Below are 24,745 nucleotides of genomic sequence, written 5' to 3'. Positions count from 1 at the left end.
TATACTATATAACTCGTGGCTTTTGTAGAGTTTTCCGGATTATAAAATCTTTTCGGAATAGGTTGATTTGTCAGGAGTAGTTCTCTATGAATCTCGAATATTGTATTGCCTTTACAAATAGCTCTGCATCCAACGGTGCAGTCTCTAGTGTCTTCAAGGTCAGTTGATATTCATAGAGACATTTTCGAGTTTATCTAACGGACAATAGAAGTTCATAGATGTAGTTATTTTCCTTAGAAACATTAAGTTAGGTTAGCTTAAGAGGTCGATCCTATCAGGGATCTCATTTGGACAGCTGAAAGCGCCAGTCCGTCTTATTACCTAACACTCCTATATAATGGACCCTTATAAATCGGCAAAGCTTTTTGAGCCTATCAAATATTTGTTGAGATGGCTAATGTCAACTGTCGCTATGTCGTCTGTTTCACGCAAATTAAGACTACCGAAAAGTTTCAGCCTAGACCCGGCACCGAAACAAGTCTGATGTTGAAGTAGCTTGTTGCTATTTCTAGTGAAGACAAAAACCATTTGACTAGCTTTGAGCGAACAGCTAGCTACTACCGCCAACTTAATAGCAGGTACTTCTGCCTGAAAAAGTCAGGATTGACCCCTCAACCTCCAACCTTCTTTTCTAGCGTGAAAAACCTCACTGCGACTCATCTCCAGCGACATGATCCGCATGTTTCTCAACTGTATGTAAGCAGAGGAATAGCTGCTGCGAGATGCAGTTGCAGAAGGAAACGATTTTGTTGTGTCCTTGTTCGGAATTCTTTCTATGTCCAGTTCCCGTTATAATTAGAGCAACTTCTCAACAATGTTTCAGAAATGTTTTTTGTGGAGACTGTCCTTAAAACGTTGTTGTAGTGGTTATTCAGTTCCAGCTGTGATGGTAATGTTCGAGATCGTCATGATAGTTACCTAATGGTAGGCCCAGGTGACGTGTTGTTTCGACGGAGTCGGACCATAAGGAGGGGGATGCTAAGTGAGTGAGTTCGCTGGGGTGTTTGGAGTCAAGCAGGGTCCTTAATCCGTAAATGTTTTCCGTTTATGTCGTCCCTTTTGATCTGTGCGTATATGAGGTAATCGTTCTCTCTGCTGAGTGACTCAAAAACCTTAACGATTGTTTGTAAAATGAGCGATATACACTATATACTAGATTTTCTACTTTGAAGCCGGTATACGACAACACATTGCCACCTAAATTTGCCACAAATGTTGCTGCGGCTGTTGTGGCGCACGTTGCCGCGGACGCACACTACAATTGAGCATCGTCGTTGCAGTTGGCGGCAGTGCTGCAATGGTGTGGCTTTCAAATGTGGTTCAAACGACAACAACCGTTATATCTTGCCAAACAACAATAACATCAGCAGCAACAACTTCGTTTGTGCTAGACGAGTAAACCATTACGAATGCCAACATTGCATACTTATCGTTTGCTCGTGCTACGTCGGCTACATCTCGGTGGATTGTGAGTGTGTGTGTGTATGTGGTGGAGGCACTTTCAGTTTCAGGTTTTCCGGCGCGTTGTTTACGATTGAATATTCGTATTATTTTTCTCAGTTCTGCACATTTTGCTGTGAAAATTATTGTACATATTTATTTTTCAAGCTTACACTTTAAGGTGTGGGCTCCTAATTGCCATGTATTTGTGCTTGCTGAGTTCGAAAAACAAATATGAGTTGCGAAGCTGTTTTCGCTGCTTCTCTTCTAGTGGCATGGAAATGTACTATACTGCTGGATCTCACTTTCTATTTCAGTTTTCCAAATTATTGCATTACGTTCAGGGTGATTCGAGTTCATTTTTTTGACGCAGAAGAACGATTTGAAGTTCTACGAGACAGCAAATGTGGAAGTTAAAGGGTATGAATTACGAGCAAACCGTGTCAAGGTATTGTCTTTACGGTCTTCTAACTTAAAGGCATATACATAGGTGTGTATCTCTTTATATTAAAAATTGAAATGAAAGTCAAGCATTCTGATTTGACCGAACGACCAGTAAGGTGGTATCTTTCATTGGATCCGTTGAAGCTTGGAATTATAGCTGTACTTTTTTTCTGATCCATTCGGGTTAAAAGTGTTTTGATATGTGACCTTTGTTGAGCTGGACTCGCAGTAAACTATCCGAATTGTCTTTAATGGGTGTTTCCTCGCAGTGCCGGAGCCGGTTAGTAAATTGCAGATAGTATTCTTCTGACAGCAGTTAACTATGATCTGTTTTTTTGTTTTAAAAATAACATTTTCGTACGCCAAACAAGAGCATTTTTCGTTGTTTATATACATACATACGTGGCTTCCGGGCCCTACTCCCTGGCCAGAAACTGGAAACTTAATGTAATACGAAATTTTTATGTTTTAGAAATGTTATCCATATCACAAAACCTATGGGTTTAATAGGATCTTGCATACCCTTTCAAACACAATAGTCGGAGTGGGTATCTAGAACTTAAATTTCGAAGTCGTATACAATTTTATAAGTTGTACGAGTTCGTAGCAAGCAAAAATAGTGGACGAAGATGCCGACCACATCATTCCCAAACTGTGGTGGTATATTTTGATTCTAAGGCCGACAATATACATATATATAGGTATTTCAGACCAGCTCTACAGCATGGATTAGTACTTTATGCTCCAGTTTTAGGTTAGGTAAGGCAAATAGGTTGATTACTCAAAAGGTCAGGAATAATAACAATTGGCCTGCAAGAAAGCCCGTCGTGATGCCCAGAAACCCTTAGGTATAGATCAAATAGACCTTCGCATATCGACAAAACGAATAGAGCATGCCACGAAATTATTGAAGTAGCTAAAATCAGTTCCAGCCAATTTGCGGTCTCGTAAAAATTGCGGCAACCAAGTTGCTTCAACCGTAGTTTGTCGAGAAGTCTATAGACGTTTCCACCTCATCTTCTTCATTGCAATTTCTTAAGTTGCGTTCTACAATATCTTTAACCTCACCACGTGAGTGCCAATGAGACAGTGTCTAGTTAGGATACCTATCATTGTAACGATGTGAGCTAGCAATTCAATGGTATTTTTATGTTCCATTCAGGGTCAGAAGGCTTTCGCAACCTCATAAACCAACTAATCAACGCTTGCTGAGCATGCGGAAAGTCTATAGATTTTGATGGATTTTGGGTATGCGTGCTTCTTCTTGCGTGCCTTTTCTTGCAAGCTCATTGGCTTTACAATTTGCGACGGTTCCGCTGTGGCCAGGCAGTTTAATATGGAAGTAGTCTGATGCTACTGCTAATGTGGTCATGGACTCCTTAACTAGCTTTGAGCGTTTGTCAGAGCTCAAGGCCTATATAGCAGATCTGGTATTGAAGTGGATGCATACCTTCATAAAAGCATAGCCAAATAATCATCAGCTTTGTTATAGTCACTAAGTTTAATACTGAGGCTTTGGCTGAAGACTAATAATTGACTGAGAAATTTATGTTATCTCGCCTTTCGTACAGGATCGTCTAGCCAATGTACCATATCTTCGGAGCTGTAAAGTAAGATAGAGATTTTGAGGCTGTGACACTACAGAGTTATTTTTCTGTGATTTTCTTGAGATAATTTTCATTTTGCGGCGATTCATAAAACGGGTTTTGTTGCCCTAATCGTTCTAGAAGGACTTCAATGATAATTAATAAAACTGAAGTTTTGAAGTGGGACTTTCGGTTTATTGTGCCCTGCACTATATCATATATAGGCATCAAGGTCCTGCATCTTGAACATTTCCAGGATCCTATTGAGGTGATGTGATCCCTGTCCACGTAGATGGAACCTTAGGCCTTGAGCCTGCTTCTGCAAATTGCTGGGCAATCTAGAATCAGGTGTTTTGGGGTTTCCTGTTCCATATCGGACAACCGGCAGTTTGCGAAAGAGACTATGCCCATGTTGGACAAGTGATTCCTGAGCATACAGTGCCGTATATATAGCGCGACAAAGAGGCGGAATTTGTCTCGGGGGAGGTTGTTCATTTCTCTAAACCTTGCGAAGTTATACTTGAATGCCGCAGGATGGAAAAGAATTCATACAGCTTATGCCACAATATTAAGAGTTGATTTTTGTGGAGTAATTAAGTACTAAGGTTTCTTGAAGTCACGATTCAGATTCTTAAAGATTGCAATGAGAAAGCCGTGAGGTACGAACCTAAAACTCTCACGTGGTGTTCGAAAATAATAATCTACGAAAAATGGTAGCACCACGTCCAAGATACATACATACACACACAATACATGATATGGATTAAAGAAGCGTGAAAGAAAACCATGTGAAGAAAAGATGTTTTGAAAATGTGACGGTGACGGCATCAGCCAAGTGTAATATTTTAAAATTTTGCATGAGATATAAAATGAGTGATCCAAGTAGAGGTATTTTTTTCAATTGCCGCATTTGAGACGCAGAGCAATCTGAAGTTATTCAAAAGCTGTTATTTCATCCTGAAAAAACAAACAATAAAACAAGGTTTTATTGTGGTTTGTGGTTTGGTAGAATCATCGGTCCATATTTCTTCAAAGACAATGACTGTGAGAACGTAACCGTCAATAACGTTCGTTATCGCGGGATGATAACCGACCTTTTGATGCCTGTAATTGAAGGTCGTGATCTCGGCAACATTTGGTTTCAACAAGACGGCGCCATTTCCCAAACATCGCATCAATTAATGGATCTATTGAGAGAATACTTCGGTGAGCAGAATACTTCACGTTTTGGGCCGGTCGATTGGCTACAAAGATCGTGTGATATCACACCGTTAGACTTTTTTCTGTCCGAAGTCGAAAGTTTATGCGGGCAATCTCGCTTCGATTCAGGCCTTGGAGCAAAACATCTCGCGTGTCATTCGCTAATTACCAGTCGAAATGCTCGAACGAGTCATGGAAAATTGGACTCAATCCATCAAACCATCTGAGACGTAGCCGCCGCCAACATTTGAAAGAGGTACTCTTAAAAAAATAAATGCAAAGGTATGTTCTTTCGAAAAGTAGAAAACCTCGAAATGGATCACCCTTTATGTACTTGTACAGTATGTATGTATGTGACTTAAAATCGCTTACTTAGCAAATATACAACATTTTTCTTCATACATACTGGAAGTCAACCAACCCAGCGAACAAGCGAGCTACTTGTAGATAAGACACAACAACAATTAATAACAACAACAAAAAATACAAAAATATGAAATAAGTATGTAGTTAAATGAGGAGGCCACAATGCTGAAGTGGCTGATATGGACGCACAATTGTGCAATGGCAATGTACTCACAACAACAATAACTACAACAACATGCACTTCATTAACTTGGCAAATATTATATATACAATATATCAAAAAAATCATAGCAACAACCATAGCAACATGTGCAAAATGAAAAGCGAACACTTCAACACAACAACAACAACAATGAATTCAGTTCGCTTGAGAAAAATTACAGTTAAAAATGCAACGATACAAACAACCGCGACGGCAGCTGTGCCGCAGCAAAAAACAGAAACGAAGGTAGGCACGTACTGTGGCCGATTACATAAGTTCAAAACTCGCAGAAACCGCCGAATCGCGGAACGCCACCTCCGGCCGTTGGTGGTGGGGTGCCAGCGTCGCCGCGCTCCACAGCCTACGCGTACCGGCGGACGCGCAAGTGAAATTCATTGCTACCGATTTGTGCTTTTACAGTTATGTGGGCTACACATGCATATGCAGAACCAGTTGACCAGTTGGAATTACTCGAGGTCTGATGTGTTTAGTACTCTTACGGTGTTTGCTTTGTCTATCATTACATCAACTTTGCTCCACTTGAGCCAACCGCCAACATCACCGACTCATAATATGAGGACTACTAAGAAGGAATCCATTATTTTGGCATTAAATTCAAGGTTTTATTTAGCTTTAGAGTTTGATTGAGGTCAAAAGTGCACAGTTTCGTTCTATAACTGCACTCCTCCCTAGGGCAAAAGAACTGTGACAGTCGAGTTTCAGAAGCTTCTGTTGAGGCGAATTTTTCACCAACAAATTAGAGAGCAGCAGGTGCTAATCACTTGGTGGCAGGTTCGCACTATAAAGAGGATGTATGAATCTACCGACCAAGCTTCACTTCTGGCGAGTCACTGTTGATGGGTGTGACCCGGCGTTGCCTTTGGTCGTTTCCAAGATATTGTTTTCTTCAGATGGAATTAAAAGTTTGGCCGTAGAAGCACATTTCATAATAGAGTACCAGTCGTTCTTCCTTTTCGCTGTTTGGTACCAATTGGAAATTCCATTTGTAACGAGGACTTTCTCCACCTGGTCTTTCCAACGAAAAGTACTGCGCCGAATACTCTCAGTGTTAGAGCGTTTTCATCCATTCGGACTACATGACCTAGCCTTCGCAGGCCTGGTCTGTGTGTTAATTAGCTGAACTCATGATACAGCTCATCCATCCATCCATCCAGCGATATTCACAGTTACCGATGCGCAAAGGATCATAAATTTTCCGCAGAACCTTTCAAAAACTCGTAACGGCGACTCATCAGATGCTGTCATCATCCATGCCTCTACACCATATAGCCGAAGAGGGTAATGAGTGACTTGTAGAGTTTGGTCTTTGTTCGTCGATAGAGCACTTTATTTCTCAATTGCCTACTCAGTTCGAAGTAGTACTTGTTGGCAAGAGTTATTCCGCGTATGACTCAGAGACTGACGTTGTTGTTGGTCGATGTTAGGTATAAAGATAAGTCATCTCTAAGACCGCAAAAAATATTTTGAGTTAATTTTCTTTGGTTAGAAATCAAAACAAGAAAGAAAATTTATGGACTTCTTTTTAAAGATCGTACCTGTTTGCTAGTGTCTAAAGAATGTAAGTCCAACAGGGTCGACGGGTAGATTCGTATATACTCGTACATATTTATTTCCATATTTAAGTACGTGCACTTTTTGCATGAAAACTGAACACACACACATTTTCTGCTTTATTGTAAATTCATCGCTTTTCTTTTCAACCCAATACTCAGAGTCCAAAGCTCATATTTCACATCATGAATTTAAGAAATAAAAAAAAATCTGTAAAGAAAATGAATTTGAGCATGCGAATTAGCGATGATTAGCTCAGACTAACGCTGAATTCTCAAATTGTGTTTACGAAGACTTTATGAACTGATTTGTGGTGGTTTATAGGAGAAAAGTCTGTGTCTACTTCAATTACAAACCAAAAATAAATTCTGCATTTTTGATTTTTTCCCGTTTGGTGCGAGTGAATAGCCTTTTCTAAACTTCCTCTGAAGTACTACTTAGGTACTTCAACTAGTAATTACCGAAAAGTAATGGATCCGAGCGCCACAAAAGTGATTTAGGAGAGGGGTCACAGCATATAGCTACGATGAAATGTACGCTGACCTACTCGACGCCTTCTATACAAGATATGGGTGGATCTTAGTCAACTGATTGAATAGGTTAAGGGGTTGGTCTCCACAGCAACCTCACTTGGACAGTTTAGAACGCCGGACCGTTGTGATACCTAATTCTCCTATATAATGGATCATAAGACCCTTACAAATCGGCAAAGCGTTTTGATCATATCAAAAATTTGTTGAGACGGATAATGTCAGTTTGTCTTCTGGTTCGATGAAGGTAAAGGTAAAGATTGGACAATGGAGAAGAAAGTGGCTAAATGTTTCCAGCTCTACCATACATATTTGACAAATAGCATGAATGTCTATTGGACCGTGTCCACTACGAAGCCGTATTACGTAAAGTAGTACAGTAGATTCACTGTATTTTACTCTAGCCCAAAAGAATCTCACACTCGCCTAGTAACTAGTCGCCGACCAGCGATATTCGAGGTCCATTGGTCCAATGTTAGAACGCGAGGTCCCACGGAGATTCAACTCGGTCCTATCTCGATGTGATCGGGACAAGGTTAGCTCATAGGCTTTGCAGCTGTCAGCGATACCGCTATGACAAGGCACCCAAACGAACAGTTGAGTTTATTGATATCTAAACTCAGTTAAAAGTATTTTTTTCGTTCTCTCATGACCCGCTATTCATTATTCTCTAAATAATCGTGGTGAGAATTACAAAACGAAGATTGAGAATATTTCGTTTTCGCTTCTTTACTTTCACTTTGATTTACATAAAGTTCCTTTCAGTACATTACTATTTATTCGTCCAACAAGTTTTAGAATGAAAATCTATTGATGTACATAAGTATGTGATGCGATCTAGAATTCACTTAGGTCTACCACCCTTATAAGTTTATCGCGGTGTCTAAAGAGTCGACGCATTCCCTGATAGGATAAGTGAATCCCAAGACCTTATTCCTGGGTCTGCAGATTGCTACACACTTTAGAAGTTGATGTTCCAGAGTTTCAGGTTCCATGTCATTGAATCGACATATTGCAGATGTGACTGTGTGTATGTTTCTTGAGCCTGGCGCAGCCTGCCTAAAACTCATTGGTTTTATTTTTCAGTTGACTTTAAAACAAACCTCAAAGTTCAAAGCTCAGGGTTTGGTCTACGAAATTCCTCTTTTATATGCATTCATGCATTTCTCCATATCTATTTTGAATTGGTGTAAACTACCCTCAAATTCATTCAGGAGAACCTCTTACCACTACTTACTAACCAACCTAGGGAATAACTCAGTTCATTATCGCAAACAACTCCACCAAACTGACCAAAGCGACTTCAATAGCCCATGCAATTTACCCGTTCCATAACTGTTTTTGTATCCCCAACAAAAATTGCGCTGCGTTGCTGTCGCGTCCATTGCATTCGCGTGCATTTCATTATGAGCCTTCAGCAGTAAATTTCCACTTCCCCACCATCGATTGGAATGTTAACTGCTCTGGTGGTGGTTTTTGTTTTTATGATTGCGAGGTGGTGACCATGTTGGCGGTGCTTTGTATATGACGCGTTTTAACCGCCACAAAGTCAGTCAGTCGTCTAAAAGCCATAAAACTTGCCTACATACATACTTACTTACGTGTAAAGGCGGCATAAAACCCGTTAATAGTGACGCGTGCTTTATTGCAACCGGCAGTGGAACTCGGCGGGTCTGCGGAATCGCCGTTGCCGTTGTCGAAGTCGTAGTTGCTGTCGCCATCGTTGCTCCACAATATTGAGGGTTCGTGACGTCGAATTGCAACATAAGAACGCATACAAATGACCTCGTCCGCCACAAACTACAACCCCAAAGTGTACCTACTTACCATATTCTACATGGTACTACGAAAAACTCCTTGGTGAGTACTCAACTCTTAGCTTTTACTTTTACTTTATTCTCAGCGCTGCTCACACCGCTACTCGCCGCCTTTTGTGTTGCTTTTTCTGTGCAGTGCCTCACAGTTTATGCGTTTTAGGGGTAAAAATGTGGCTGAGTTAATAATAAATGAAATGTTCAAAAATTTATATGATTTTTAATAACAAAACCACTGAAATATGGCCATAACGACCACGTCATATCGAGCCGAGTCGAGCCGCTTATAACCGTTGTAAATAGAATGGAGAAAAAATGTGCGGCAGTCTTGTAATGAAGCGAAGTCAGTAAACAACAGCGGCAGTCAACTACAAGCAATTTGATTTTACAGCAAGTTTCCACTAATTCCATTGGACACGCTTACAGTGCTGGCGATTGCATTTGGCGTGATAAAAACATTGAAAGTTGCTCTGAAACTGAACTTGTGGAACATAAGCAATAATTTCATAGTTTTATGAGTAAAATCTCATGGAAGATACTGTGAGAGTCTCTTCATTCAATACATTTTCTTCTTACAACGGTCAGGATAACATTAACAGTTGCTGAACTTGTGAAACATAAGCTCCTATAGTTTTCATTTCTAGTTTTTTTTTTGAGCAAAATGGAATAGTAGATATTTTAAGAGCTATTGTAGAGTCTCTTAAAGCTTTTATAGCTTCATTCAACACATGTTCTTCAGGTCAGGTTAATATTGCTAGTTGCTCTGATACTGAACTTGTGAAACATAAGCTACTATAATTTTCGATATCAAAATTTTTACAATCCTATGTTCCAATCTGCTAATTTTCTAATCATAACTCCTTTTCTTTCAACAGATTTTTTCTAGTCAATAGTCCAAGCCATTTTATACGTGCAAGTTCCACTTGGCTGCCTATACGGCAAGCTGAATAAAACGCTCCGAATTTTATTACCTCTACTGTATGTAGATACTGCATTTTAGCGTAGGCGGCAAATAGTCACATAAATGTGGTTGCGTTGCTATTTCTCGTTCAAGTTTTCCTTCTGTTTTTATAGACATTGTTCTCATTTAGTTTTGTTGATTATTGTGGTTGCATTTGCATTGTTGCAACATTTCTCGGCCAACTCGTAAATCCGTTAAGTGATTTAGTTGAAGTATACCTAACTACGTAGATACACTCATGTGCATATAAAATGCATTTTGTGGCGTGGCGCTGATGGCGGGTGAAGCATAAATATGCCGTTAGTGGCGGTGTGGGTCAAATATGAAGCCAATTTGACGTTACATTTTGTAAAAAGTAGACTTTAGGTTACTAGTTAATACTAGTTTGTTCCTCATCGACCTAAAATTGCTTCAGAACACGATCATATGATTTGGTATTTCGTCAAGAGGTCTTCAGCAGTGCAATGTCCAATCTTTTGGCTTTTCTCGCTTGTAAAGTTATTTGTTTAGCGATCGTTTATTGTTAGATTTTAGGTTAGGAACTATAGTCGGACTTTTTAGCGATTCAAACCAGGTTAAATCGTCGAAATAACGGCACTTTGCTGGAAAAAATACGCGACAATTCTGGTATCGTAGAACCAGCTGTTGTGACAGCATTCGTCGCCGAATTTGGTTATGCCGTCGTAGGTGCAGGAATTTGGACCTCATCTGTAATATGTACCTGAAAAGTATTCGTACTTTTTTCGATCCAAAGAGCGCTAGATCGTCGAAATAACGGCACTTAGCTGAATAAAATCCGGGTATCATGGAACCGGTTGTTGTGAGAATATTCGTTGTTTTCGTTGTAGCGGTAGAAAACATTACTGAAATAATTTCGAGGACTTGTGCCGATCTGACAGTTCTTACCTGAATAAAAATCCGGATCCGTTCCGGTTATAAAATTATATTTCTGGATAAAAATTCGTTCCTTCCGGTTAGTTAGATCCGACTGTCGTGGGACGGGTGAGAATATTCGTTATCGTATGTGTGTATGCCATCGTAGTACGGTACCTGTCCTACCTGTGGATCTCATGTAGGATATGTACTATTCGCATTGGTTTCTATCTCCCTTCTCAAGGGTAGGTTTAAAAATATATACAAATTTTCAGCACTTTTCTGCTTGCTTTGAAAATTAATTTTTGCTGCCTAAATCCGGAAAAGATTGTGCCCATCAAAACGTTCATAATCAATTGGATTAATTAAGCGGCAAGGCGAGGCTAGCAATGAAGCTGGCAGCTCATTCAGCTGAGTGGCAAAACCACAAAGTTCCCACATTAGTGAAATGAACGGAAGAGGAAGAAAATGGCAACAACTCGCATGTGCATTCGTTGAATATGAAAAGATTAATGCATACAACAACAAAAATACATATTTAGATTATATACTTACATATGTATACGAGTATATATACTTGGATGAAATTCACGAGCGCTTGATGAGTTAAACGCTAGGCGTGCTGCCAGATGAATACAAGTGTGGCACCCAAAAGCATCGCCGTACGAGCTTGTTGGCTAAATAAAGGGTGATTTTTTAAGAGCTTGATAACTTTTTTTTAAAAAAAAACGCATAAAATTTGCAAAATCTCATCGGTTCTTTATTTGAAACGTTAGATTGGTTCATGACATTTACTTTTTGAAGATAATTTCATTTAAATGTTGACCGCGGCTGCGTCTTAGGTGGTCCATTCGGAAAGTCCAATTTTGGGCAACTTTTTCGAGCATTTCGGCCGGAATAGCCCGAATTTCTTCGGAAATGTTGTCTTCCAAAGCTGGAATAGTTGCTGGCTTATTTCTGTAGACTTTAGACTTGACGTAGCCCCACAAAAAATAGTCTAAAGGCGTTAAATCGCATGATCTTGGTGGCCAACTTACGGGTCCATTTCTTGAGATGAATTGTTGTCCGAAGTTTTCCCTCAAAATCATCTTGTTGAAACCACATGTCAACCAAGTTCAGTTCTTCCATTTTTGGCAACAAAAAGTTTGTTAGCATCGAACGATAGCGATCGCCATTCACCGTAACGTTGCGTCCAACAGCATCTTTGAAAAAATACGGTCCAATGATTCCACCAGCGTACAAACCACACCAAACAGTGCATTTTTCGGGATGCATGGGCAGTTCTTGAACGGCTTCTGGTTGCTCTTCACCCCAAATGCGGCAATTTTGCTTATTTACGTAGCCATTCAACCAGAAATGAGCCTCATCGCTGAACAAAATTTGTCGGACGTAAAGCGCGAAACACATTTCGAACCGAACACTGATTTTGGTAATAAAATTCAATGATTTGCAAGCGTTGCTCGTTAGTAAGTCTATTCATGATGAAATGTCAAAGCATACTGAGCATCTTTCTCTTTGACACCATGTCTGAAATCCCACGTGATCTGTCAAATACTAATGCATGAAAATCCTAACCTCAAAAAAATCACCCGTTATTTCCAAAGCTCCATAATGTGTTTTTCACATGTGCAATACAGTTATGCAAAAATGTATATAAATAATTGTAGAAAAAATTATGCAGGCACTTTTAATGAGTGAAACTACCCTAAATGGGAAATAACAACAATAAAAATTAGTGATAAAACGTCTAACGAAATTACAAATTTTTACTTTCGCTATTGTGAAAATGAAATGGGAAACAAGCTTCACTTTAACAAAATTTTTTAAGTTTTTTCCGAGACTCATTTCATTTATAGTAATTTGTTTTCAAATTATGTTATCTTATGTGCCTACCGATAATTCCACCGGCCCTCAAACCTCATCAAACCGTTTTTTTTGTGATTGAAATGTCATCTTCTTGAAACTTTTCAAGTCATCATAGAGCGAAGCGATATCGCTTGGGAAGGTCAAGCGACTTCAGCTGCGGCTGCACAAGCTGTAGTTTGTACGCTTTCAATTTAAGATCTCGACATAAAATGCGACAAGACGTTCCATACGTCAGTCCCAATTACATACCGGCGCCGAATCGACTCTCCACGGTCTTCGTGTACACTTTCAGCTACGACTGTTATATTTTCTTCACTGCGTGCTGGTTGATTCGGTCGAATATTATCCAATAATGAATGCCGGGTCTCAAGCATGGTGATGGTGTTGCGAATAGTAAGCTCAGTGGGCCGATTTCGTCGACTATAAGTTCAGTAAACGCGCGAAACACATTCTTTACAGAACGCAATTTCGTATGTATGCTGGACCCACCAGGACCTCTAGTTATCTCTATCTCTCCTCCGAACAGCTTCAATAGTTTCCGAAGCAACAACTGATTTTGGACGACCTTCATTTAATCCCTCTTGGATTGATCTGTGACCTCAATTGAGCTCACCATACCAACATAAAAAGCGGTCGTATGTCAAAACGTTCTGAGTATCAAAAATGTCAAATTTTACGACAATGTTGTGAGTAGTCAGATTGAAAAACTAGGGTTGCTAAATCCCCAATTAGAAAAGGCAACCTACGTATTACGACAGATCCATTATTCTGGTACCTACGACAGTGGGATCTTTATCTGGCCAAGATTATAACTTTGCAGTTCTATTAGCTTATAGGCTGACTTACTTTACTTTAATGTTCTGCAATAAATGCAGTTTGCAAGTTTATAGCCGGAATTGAAATTCATCTAACGGAATTTATAAGAAATTTTGACCAAAGCCGAACCTTTAATGGAACTGCCGAAAATTTTGTACACATAAAAAATACTTTTAAATATAAGTAAGCCAATGTCATCCAGCCGATAGCTGTTACAAAGTCATTGTGATCGTAGCAGATGCAGAAAACATTTAGGTAGGTAGGTAGAGTCTGCTGACAACGCATCTAGGCTTTTAGGAGGCTCATTGTGAAATCACTAAAATCCCCTCAACCCATTGTCTCCTCTCTCAATCACTCCGTGCTTCCGCCGAAGTTCATCAGTACAAAAAATTGTATCTGCATCCACCGAAACGTCGTCTAGAAACCCTCGACCGATAGTTGCGTTTCTGTTTCTAGACAAAACTTATAGTCTCCTCTTTTACTCTTAAAGTCATTATATGGTGCTCCCAGTTTGCGGGTATGTCTGACGATTAGACAGTGACCTGTTAACACTCGTACTAGAGTTCTTATGTCATTCCTATTGAATTTTTATAGTCGGCTTGTGCGGCCATATACCATTAATGCCACTTTTGTCTGTTTGTTAAGTATGTCGGGGAGTGACGCTACTGAGACTCAGTTCAATTTATAATGAGTTCGTCAATTAAATATACACAAGTGGTCAGAGGCACATAAGTTCTCGCTTTTCAGAAGTCTAATTGTAAACTGATACCTGCTCTGGCTAGTTCATCTGCTTCACATCTACCAGCAATATCACCATGGCCTCTGTGCGTTCCTGTCCACCTCGCCCCTTTCTCTTCCTTCCCTTCCGTTTTTGCCCTAACCTCACCATTCCTTTCCATTCCTTTGAACGCAACTAATAAGGAGGATTCCCTCTGAGTTACTCGAGACATTAATTCTCGTTTGCGCCTCACAATACTTTTACAGGTGTGAAGTCCTGTAACTGCTTTCTCTGTCCTAGCGTCTAAATTTGGTTTACATGAAAGCTTGGTCTCTAAAATTAGTCTCAAGTAGCTTGCGTCATCTCTAGTTAGATTATAAGTATTAGTTAAGGAATAATCGCATTTTTGATGAAGCAACAAAAATGAATCAAAAAGCATTTCGTGCGTTAAGAAAGAATTGGTTTTTGGGGTAAAAATACTATTGAATTTGGGCTGTGCATCAGTGAAATCAATCGAGTCCAATCAATTGTCAGCCTGGTGGACTGCATATTAAGAAACGGTTCTCAAGCGTGGAAAGACAAAAAAATCGGCTGGCAAGGTTATGGCATCAGTCTTTTGGGATGCCCGTGGTATATTATTCATCGAATGATAAATGAGCCAGTTTTAATTCATTGCATTGTGTATTTGATTGCAGTTCTATTCTACCATTCCCAATATTTAGCAATTTTATTATTTTTCAGGAAGGATCAGTTTGAAATTGTACGCATATACATATGTATTCATCGTTCCCGTTTAAATATTGCATTGCTCTGTGCAATGCTTCGAAAAGATTTCTGTATATCTCAAATTTTTATCAACACTTCAGTTATGCCGCTATTTTTTTATGTCAGACCTTTTGCAATTTTAAATTGCCTGTCAAGATACCATCTCCAATAGTTAGCAGGTATGAAAAAAATGTTATAGCTACCCATAGATGTAGGAATAACCCAATTTATTACTTAAGAACGAACAGCTCTGTCCACAATATAAAAACTTGATCCATAGATGTCGCCTTTTACTTTGGCATCGTTTTCTTTAATGCACGTTTACGTCAATTTAAGGTTTGAATATTGGATACTGCGATGGTAGCGCCATCTATCGGTCAAACATTCCAAAATTAACAATTGATTAAAAATGAAAAAATAATTTAAAAAACATTCTCCAGTGGGCCAAATTGTAAATCTAAACCATTCTCGAATCTCCTTGAACATACACACAAAATTTCATCAAAATCGGTCCATCCGTTTAGGAGCAGTTCAAATGCAAACACACGGTCAGAAGATTTATATATATAAAGATGATCAACGGTTTGTAGAGGAACTGCTACGTTCCGTAAAGAAAATATTGTAAGTTCTTCCGAAATTGTAAGAATAATTGTGAAGATACTTGTGAGATCGCTGGCGTCATATAGCATCATTTCACAATTTATTAATAACATTTTATAAAGCAAAGTTTCTCTTCAGAAATGATCCGAGCTTACTGGAAGCTTAGGGTCAGAATCTGTCCTATTTTTAACCACAAAAGATGTGACTAAAATGTCAACCTTTTTCCATATAATAAATCATGTATTTGCGTCCTTTTCCATGTCTGCTTAATCCTTAAACTTTAAATAGTATATGTCTACTAATTTACATCAAAAAATCTATATTTCTCAAGTTGTACTAATTTCGTTTTCTCACTATTTTCAGATTAATTGATTTTGGTATCGATGAACATGAGTATGACGAGGTTCAGGAATTACCAGACGAATCAAATATTAATCCACAAATTGCAACTACAACAACAGATTTACACCTCCAACAACAGCAACAACCACTTTTACACAACACCAATAATAACAACACAATCACAACGGATACACCACCCGAATTGCCACCACCAAAACAAAACAAACTGAAAAATTCCAAGAAAAGTAAATCCAAATCGAAAATTCCACGTTCGCCCTCACTCGCCGCCTCGAGTAGTGCCGCCGGCAGCAGTGGTAACATTAGTATAACAAATAATAACAACAACAGTAATTTTGGTAGTGGCATTACGTACTCACCGATACCACCACAAACACCACCGCTGCCGGTCAATTATCAGCAAAGTAAACTGAAACATATGAATGGTGGCAACATCACACCCACTACACCACTAGCTAACTTCGGTGCCGGTTTTTCGCCAGTAACGCCAACAACACCAACAATACTGGTGTCCAATAGTGTTGGTGGCAATAATGTTGCTTTCGCTAGCACACCGACCGGTGGTAGTGTTGGTGGCGTTGCAGTGATGGGTGGCGGTAGTGTGCCACTTAGTGGTGGCCTCGGTGCTAACGGCACGAGTGCGGGTGGCGGTGTAAATGTGACCAATGCGGGTAATCAACGTGGCAGCGTTAATATGGCCTCGGCTCGACGTCCACAATTGCAAATCACTCCGATACCGGAATCACCAAAAAATTTTCAGTATTTAACCTTGACGGTGCGTAAGGACGAGAATGGTTACGGCATGAAGGTGAGTGCTTAAAGTTCATATAAGTTGTTTAAATTTGAGTTTCTGGGTGTCGTCAAGTACAGTATGTTATTTACTCCCACTAAGGCTCTAGCCAGGAAAGCAGAATTTTATTTGAATGAAGTATTGTATAACAGGAAAAAAAACGTTAACTTTGCACCGGTTGCACCGAAGCTATAATTATTTTGATCGATTAGTTTGTATAGCTACAGTGGTCCGATCAGAACAATTTCTTCGGAGTTTTTACCATTACCTTTGGTAATAATCAGGTCGATATCCCAAAAACAGGCAAAATCGACTCAGATAATTGATATATATATTTTATAGGGTCTCGGACGTATAGTTCTTGGTGTTCACAAAACACTTCATCAACCGCTTACGCAGTTATACGAGTACAGTTTACAACAGCATGCCAGTCATTCTTCCTTTTCGCTGTTTGGCGCCAATTGGAGATTCCAGGTGCGACCAGGTCCCTTTCTACCTGATTTCTACCCAACAGAGTGAAGGTTTTCCTCTTCCTCAGCTTCCCTCGGCGGGTACTGCGTCGAATACTTTCTGGGCTGGAGTGTTTTCATCCATTCGGACGACATGAACTATAATAGCTAGCGTAGCCGCTGTCTCTTAATTCGTCAATGTCATCGTATATCTCGGCAATGCGCAAAGGACCATAAATCTTCCGCAGAACCTTTCTCTCGCAAACTCGTAACATCGACTCATCAGATGTTGCCATCGTCCATGCCTGGTTCGGTCTTTGTTCGTCGAGAGAGGACTTCACTTCTTAATTGCCTACTGAGTCCGAATTAGCACCTGTTGGCAAGAATTATTCTGCGTTGGATTTCGAGGCGGCGCTGTTTTTGGTTGTAATACCTGTTCAAAGATAGAGGAAGTTATCTACGACTTCGACGTTTTGACTGTTTACAGTGACGTGGGAGCCAAGTCGTGATTGCGACGACTTTTTGTTTGATGACAGGAAATATTTCGTCTTGCTGTCGTTCACTACGAGACCTATTTGCTTCTCTTCCTTATCTAGTCTGGAGAAAGCAGAGTTAACGACGCATTTGTCATTATCATCGGCGTACACCAGCAGCTGTAGACTCCTATAGAAGATTGTATCTTTATTATTATTTTCTGCAACAACAGATTGAAGAAGTCGCACGTTAGGCAGTCGTTTTATGTGAAACCTCGCTTGGTCAAACGGTTCGAAGAGATCCTTCCCGATCTTGTCGGAGCTTTTGGTGTTGCTCAACGTCAGCCAAAATTCGGTTATAACGGCATCTTTTTCGTACTTTAAAATCGACAAAGGGGTGGTGTGTGTCAATATTCCTTTAACCGGTCTTTTCCAAGATTTGGCGCACGGTGAAAATCTGGTCGATTGTATACATATATTCCACGTCTTATGCAAATCAGTTTGTTGACGTTAGGCTTCAGTCTTTCACACAGTACGCTCGATAGAAGTACCGGTTATATAGATCCGACTATAGTGTGAACGGTACTTTCCTACATACAAACCATACATTCAATGAAATCATCACTTTTCGAACCGACCGATTCATATCAAGAAATGAAACGACTCTAGCTCCAGCCCCAGCCTTTAATTCTAATAATGTATCCTTTCATTGTAAGTTGAATTAAATATATAAATTTAAACTTATGTAAATCCATACTTCCACATACTTTTTTCTATGCAATTATGAGTTATGAAAGGTGTGCATATTTCTGCCTAAATTTTCCGCAAGAAATCATTTTGCAATGCCGCCTTACAGGTTTCGTAAATCGTTGATTAAAATCAACTATTGAAATTTATTTCAACTTAAACGCTGAAAATTTCATGCTTCGCAGCGCAAAGATTTGCATACGCAGAAACTGTGACAAATTTGTCATGCAACCTAAAAAATTAATGAAAAACAAAAATTAAAATCAACCGTGTGCAAATGTACAGTCTGTCAAATAATATATCTGACTAAATGCTTAATATCCGTGAAGTCAATTGATAATGTGAGATAGCATTTTCTAAAAGGATTATTACAATTCCTACAGGATTTTATAAAAGAATTATTACAATTCCTGCTTTAATCACGTCCTGAAAGCGAAAACATTATAAATAAAATGCTCATGAAAAGGAATTTCGTTAGTCTTGGCAAGACTACGCTGCATCTGGGGCCCCCACGGTATGACCCATGATTCACGTCAAGCGCAGGCAACCTATAGGAGTACTCCTTATGAACCTAGCAACAGAACTCCATCTGATATCGCAGAGGATCAAAATCTATTGCTCTATTAGCCTACCAAATTAACCTAAGCTAGATCTTCAGATTCAAGATTTGGAAGTTTGTTAAAATTCTTCTGATTTCTGCCAATGTGTCATATGCAGAATATGGTTTGTAGAAACTAAAGATCTGACATTTGGAAGTTAGTTGAAAATGTTTTTTTTCGATGTGTCATCTCAGGAATAAGGGGTTTTTAGAATCTGAAGATTTGAAAGTTAGTTGAAAATCTTCTCATTGTCTCCATCATATTTCATATCAAAAAATATAGTTTTTGAAATCTGGAGGACTGGGATTTGAAAGTTGTTTAAAAATCTTCCAATTCCCTTCTATACGTCACAAGAAAAATATAGTTTTTGATATCTGGAGATCTTCCGATTTCTGTTTATATGTCATACGAACAAATGTGGTTTGGAAGTTGGTTGAAAATCTGCCGATATGTCTTATAACTACTATGGCTTTGGGACATCTAAGATTCGGAAGTTAGTTCACAATGAACAAATGTGGTTTTTGAGATCTGCAGTTCTCACATTTGGATGTTAGTTGCAAAGCTTCCGACTTCTTACGATATGTCTTATAAAGGCTATGGTTTTTGAGACCTCAGATTCGAAGGTTGAAAAGCTCCTGAGACTTGTAAATTATTAAGATCTTGGTAGGCTTTCGATTTTTTAGTTATCAGCTATCTCTAAAAGGGACCATAGACAACATATAGTACCAATAGTGTCGATAATACCTGCCTTGTTTTATCTTCTAATATTTTTGGTCTGTATTGTATGTTCCAAAGTTTTGAGGAATGTGAAATATGGTATTCTCTGACTTCTGCTGGGGGAATGTACTTGTATAAATGAATCTGATTTAAAAACAACAACTTTGCAAAACTAATTACCGTCGGCGCGCCTACCGTCAGAGCTTGTTTTACAGCATACTCGCCGGTAATTTTTTCTAAAATAATAATTGTTGTTTATTCGCGCATACAATTACATCCACTATATTTAACGGAAAGTTACCGAGCTCTGCTGCGTCGCCGCTAAGCATGCGATTTTGTTAAAAAAATGATCACATGCGATTTTACGACATGTAAATTTATAAAGTTTTCTTTTTCTAATACTCACGCAACATGGTGTTACAGGGTATAATATAGGGCGGGCCATATACAATTTTAAAATTCGAAGATAGGGCGTAAAAGATTGAGTGTAGCGTTTGCTGTTGGCACATAGCGCCGTCCTGCTGGAACCAAATGTTGTCCAAGTCTTCCTCTTCAATTTGCTTGAAGAAAAATTCGATTAAGATTGCGCGATATCGCTCACCATTGATGGTTACGGTTCCTTCTTCATTTTCGAAGAAAAATGGGCCGATTATTCCACCAGACCAAAACCCGCACCATACAGTGATTCATGCTGGGTGTATTGGCTTCTCGACGATTACGTGCGGGGTTTCTGTGCCCCAAATGCGACAATTCTGCTTGTTAACGTAACCCTCGAGGTGGAAATGAGCCTCGTTCGAAAAGAAGATTTTTCGGTACAATTGACCATCCTCGGTCAAACGATCTTCTGCCCAATCTGCGAACTGTGGAATAGTGAATAGCGACCCATTTCGTAAATTTTAGACTTTTTACTGAATATCTGTCACTTTCCGAATGGTATTTCACGTTACCAATGTCGAGATATAGATAATTCAAATTTAAAACGTTAGATGCCCACCCTGTAGTTTTTTCACCAAACGATTATTTGTATCACCTACGACTAATCGAGGTAGATAAAGGGTGGTATTAATATGTACATAAACATCAGGTTTTTTTTGAAGATTCTTTCTTTCAAAAGTTGGTCGCGGCTACATCTCCGATGGTTCATCCGTTGAGTCTAATTTTCGATGACTCGTTCGGGCATTTCGACTGGCAACTGGCGAATGACACGTGTGATGTCTTGCTCCAAGGCCGGAATCGAAGCGGGGTTGTCCGCATAGACTTTAAACTTTATATATCAAATGTACGAACTTCGAGCTTGTTTACATATCCATTGACTCAGAAATGGGAATTTTCGTTTGCGTCCGAATTCAGGCTTTCCTTACATGTTAATTCTCAAATTTAATTTTTGTCATCAGTCGGTTGTAAGTGATGAGAGCTCATTTAACACATCTATTTCTATATTCATTGATGTAATTGTAAAGGGTGATTTTTTAAGAGCTTGATAACTTTTTTTAAAAAAAAAACGCATAAAATTTGCAAAATCTCATCGGTTCTTTATTTGAAACGTTAGATTGGTTCATGACATTTACTTTTTGAAGATAATTTCATTTAAATGTTGACCGCGGCTGCGTCTTAGGTGGTCCATTCGGAAAGTCCAATTTTGGGCAACTTTTTCGAGCATTTCGGCCGGAATAGCCCGAATTTCTTCGGAAATGTTGTCTTCCAAAGCTGGAATAGTTGCTGGCTTATTTCTGTAGACTTTAGACTTGACGTAGCCCCACAAAAAATAGTCTAAAGGCGTTAAATCGCATGATCTTGGTGGCCAACTTACGGGTCCATTTCTTGAGATGAATTGTTGTCCGAAGTTTTCCCTCAAAATGGCCATAGAATCGCGAGCTGTGTGGCATGTAGCGCCATCTTGTTGAAACCACATGTCAACCAAGTTCAGTTCTTCCATTTTTGGCAACAAAAAGTTTGTTAGCATCAAACGATAGCGATCGCCATTCACCGTAACGTTGCGTCCAACAGCATCTTTGAAAAAATACGGTCCAATGATTCCACCAGCGTACAAACCACACCAAACAGTGCATTTTTCGGGATGCATGGGCAGTTCTTGAACGGCTTCTGGTTGCTCTTCACCCCAAATGCGGCAATTTTGCTTATTTACGTAGCCATTCAACCAGAAATGAGCCTCATCGCTGAACAAAATTTGTCGCGAAACACATTTCGAACCGAACACTGATTTTGGTAATAAAATTCAATGATTTGCAAGCGTTGCTCGTTAGTAAGTCTATTCATGATGAAATGTCAAAGCATACTGAGCATCTTTCTCTTTGACACCATGTCTGAAATCCCACGCGATCTGTCAAATACTAATGCATGAAAATCCTAACCTCAAAAAAATCACCCGTTATATCTGTATGTTGTATATGTATATAATATACATATGTACACATTTGTGAAGTTAAATCGTTTTTACCCACTCGCTATTCACGCCCGATGATGACTGCGTTATTTGCTTCTTTTGGTTATTATTTTCGGTTTCATTTGCATTATTGTTGTCGTAACTTTTGTTATTTTCTATTTACATTTCGTTTGTTGTCGTCGACGTCGATTAAGTCAGCGTTTAGTTGAGATATTTGTTTATAAATTGAAGATGAAGTCATCGTTCGTTTTGTCGCTCTCCGACTAGTCGCCAAAATTCACTCGCTCGCACTAATAATGTAGCGATCATGCAACTTTGCAAACGGCATGTTCGGTGACGCGCAGTGTTGTTGTGCATGCGTTTGTGATTGCGTTAGTGTGTGTGTGTGTTTCGACGATGATGGTGTTGTCCGAGAATGCAGCTTGCGTTTATTTTTTAAATTATTTATGGGTTATTAATTATATTTGCATTTGTCAGCATGCCATTTCGTACTTAACCATGCTGTCTGGTAGTCACCTGCCGTTTGGTTGGTGTTGCGAAACACTTTTTGAGGTGCGAAATTGGTTGCATTAAATATGAGCCAATGGAGTCATTGTATGTGGTTCGGTAAGCCGAATTTCGATCATTTACCACCAAATAGGCGTTAACGGTATTACCTCAAACTTAAATTACTTCGGCGACGCAATGTCATAACATTTTTGTTAGGTGTTGTGACTTCAATTTCATAGGAAAAGTTAGATCCCGAGATATAGTGAAAACCTTTTAAATTATTCGTTTTGGGCAGCATTCTAAAATTTAAATATTCGTACAACGAATTATAAATGAACCTTACGTTCATTGAAATCAATCTTACCGGATATTCTAAACTTATTAAAAAACTTTAATATCAGACTAGTTAGGGGACCATGTCATAGGGGAAAAGGCGGTGAACTCGAAAAGTAGAGCATCTTGTCTATGAGCTTGAGCCTTATTCAACAACTAGCTCCTGTGCGATCAGTTAAATCATACATCAGACGACATCTGTTTGGCTGGGTCTACTGAACTACTCTTAGCAAGGTGCATCTTGCCGCATTTGTACGAGTTCGCATTGGTCATTGTCCAAAAGGCGTACTTGGGTATAGCTAAAAAAAATTTTTCGGACAAAAAAGTTGTAAGAAGTAAGGTGATGTGGAAATCATTGAAAGATCAACAAACTTCGGACAGGCTCAAAATGCTTTGTGAGCGTTTTTACGATCAATACTTCGGAGTATTTAGGTCCTGCAATGGATCGTTGCTATCAGTTGGCCATGCTCGATCGTAACTGGGTTTTGTGAAGGGGTCGAACTTTTCTAAACTTCCCTTATATCAAGGTTTCTTAACCTATCGTCTTATTATTTTTTCCCAACATCATTAAAAAATTCACGTAGAATATCTTCAAGAAACTGTAACGTTCTTATACACATACAGCTATGGACATATAAATGGCACTAAATTATATTTCAAATAAATGTTAAAAATTGTCCATTAAAAATTGCTCGAAATGTCAAATTTTTTGCATCCAACTTTGTCCCGTAATAGCTCTCATATCTGCAGCGGCGAAATATTCCGTTATGTTTTGCTAATTATTTACCGTGATCAATTTTGTGTAAACAACACTAATATTGAATGGACACGTAAATGGCACAAACTAATTTGCATACACAGTTCCCGCGTAAACTTCGATAGAAGCGCATGATATTTACCATAGTTGGATAGTTTTTTATCAGAAGTATTTTGAGTAAATAAGTTATAGATAATGGGATCAGGAAAGCATACCACAATAGAAGAAAGACGAATCATATGGAAAATGCATTAAGGAAGACAGAAAGTGGCCGAAATTGCTAAAAATTTAAATATTTCTCGGAAAAAAGTATACAATGCAATTAATTCATGTGTGAAGAACCCTGATTTATTGATAAAATCACAAATTCGAAAACCAAGGCCTCGAAAAACAGATGCGCGTGCGGATGCTGCTATTGTAAGAATGTCCAAAAATGACCCATTCAAGTCATCACGACAGCTGGCAGCCGATATCAACCAATCATTGGATACAGAAATATCCTGTAGGCTTGTCAGGAGACGACTGAATGAAGCAAACTTGTTTGGGCGCATTTCTAGGAAGAAGCCACTCCTGTCAAAAAAAAACATTTCTAAACGATTGGCCTTCGCCAGAGCCCATCAAGAAAAAGCAATCAATTTTTGGAAAAACATATTGTGGAGTGACGAAACGAAGATCAACAGGATAGGGCCAGATGGAAGAGTCTTTGTTCATCGTCCTAAAAGTCAAGAATTTAATCCAAGGTTCACACAGAAGACAATCAAACACGGGGGCGGAAACATTATGGTTTGGGGTGCATTTTCCTGGCATGGCATAGGGCCACTCGTACGGATAAACGGCAAGATGGATAAGTTTCAATACTTAGACATTTTGAGAC

General features: G+C 39.1%; 1 protein-coding gene across 4 annotated transcripts in view; it reads left to right on the top strand.

Annotated features, from left to right (window-relative positions):
- The window catches only part of LOC105226277 (uncharacterized), a 314,083-nt gene that overhangs the window by 28,000 nt on the left and 261,338 nt on the right, over window positions 1-24,745 (top strand). For all 4 annotated transcript variants that reach the window (XM_049452483.1, XM_049452485.1, XM_049452482.1 and 1 more), the window contains exon 3: window positions 16,117-16,921. In XM_049452483.1, coding sequence (XP_049308440.1) covers window positions 16,117-16,921 — 805 coding nt within the window. The remainder of the gene's footprint in view (window positions 1-16,116; window positions 16,922-24,745) is intronic.

The sequence above is a fragment of the Bactrocera dorsalis genome, chromosome 3, assembly GCF_023373825.1.
Source record: "Bactrocera dorsalis isolate Fly_Bdor chromosome 3, ASM2337382v1, whole genome shotgun sequence".
Taxonomy (NCBI): Eukaryota; Metazoa; Arthropoda; class Insecta; order Diptera; family Tephritidae; genus Bactrocera; species Bactrocera dorsalis.
The sequence above is the reverse complement of the archived record's forward strand: the minus strand, read 5'-3'. Positions and strand labels throughout refer to the sequence as shown.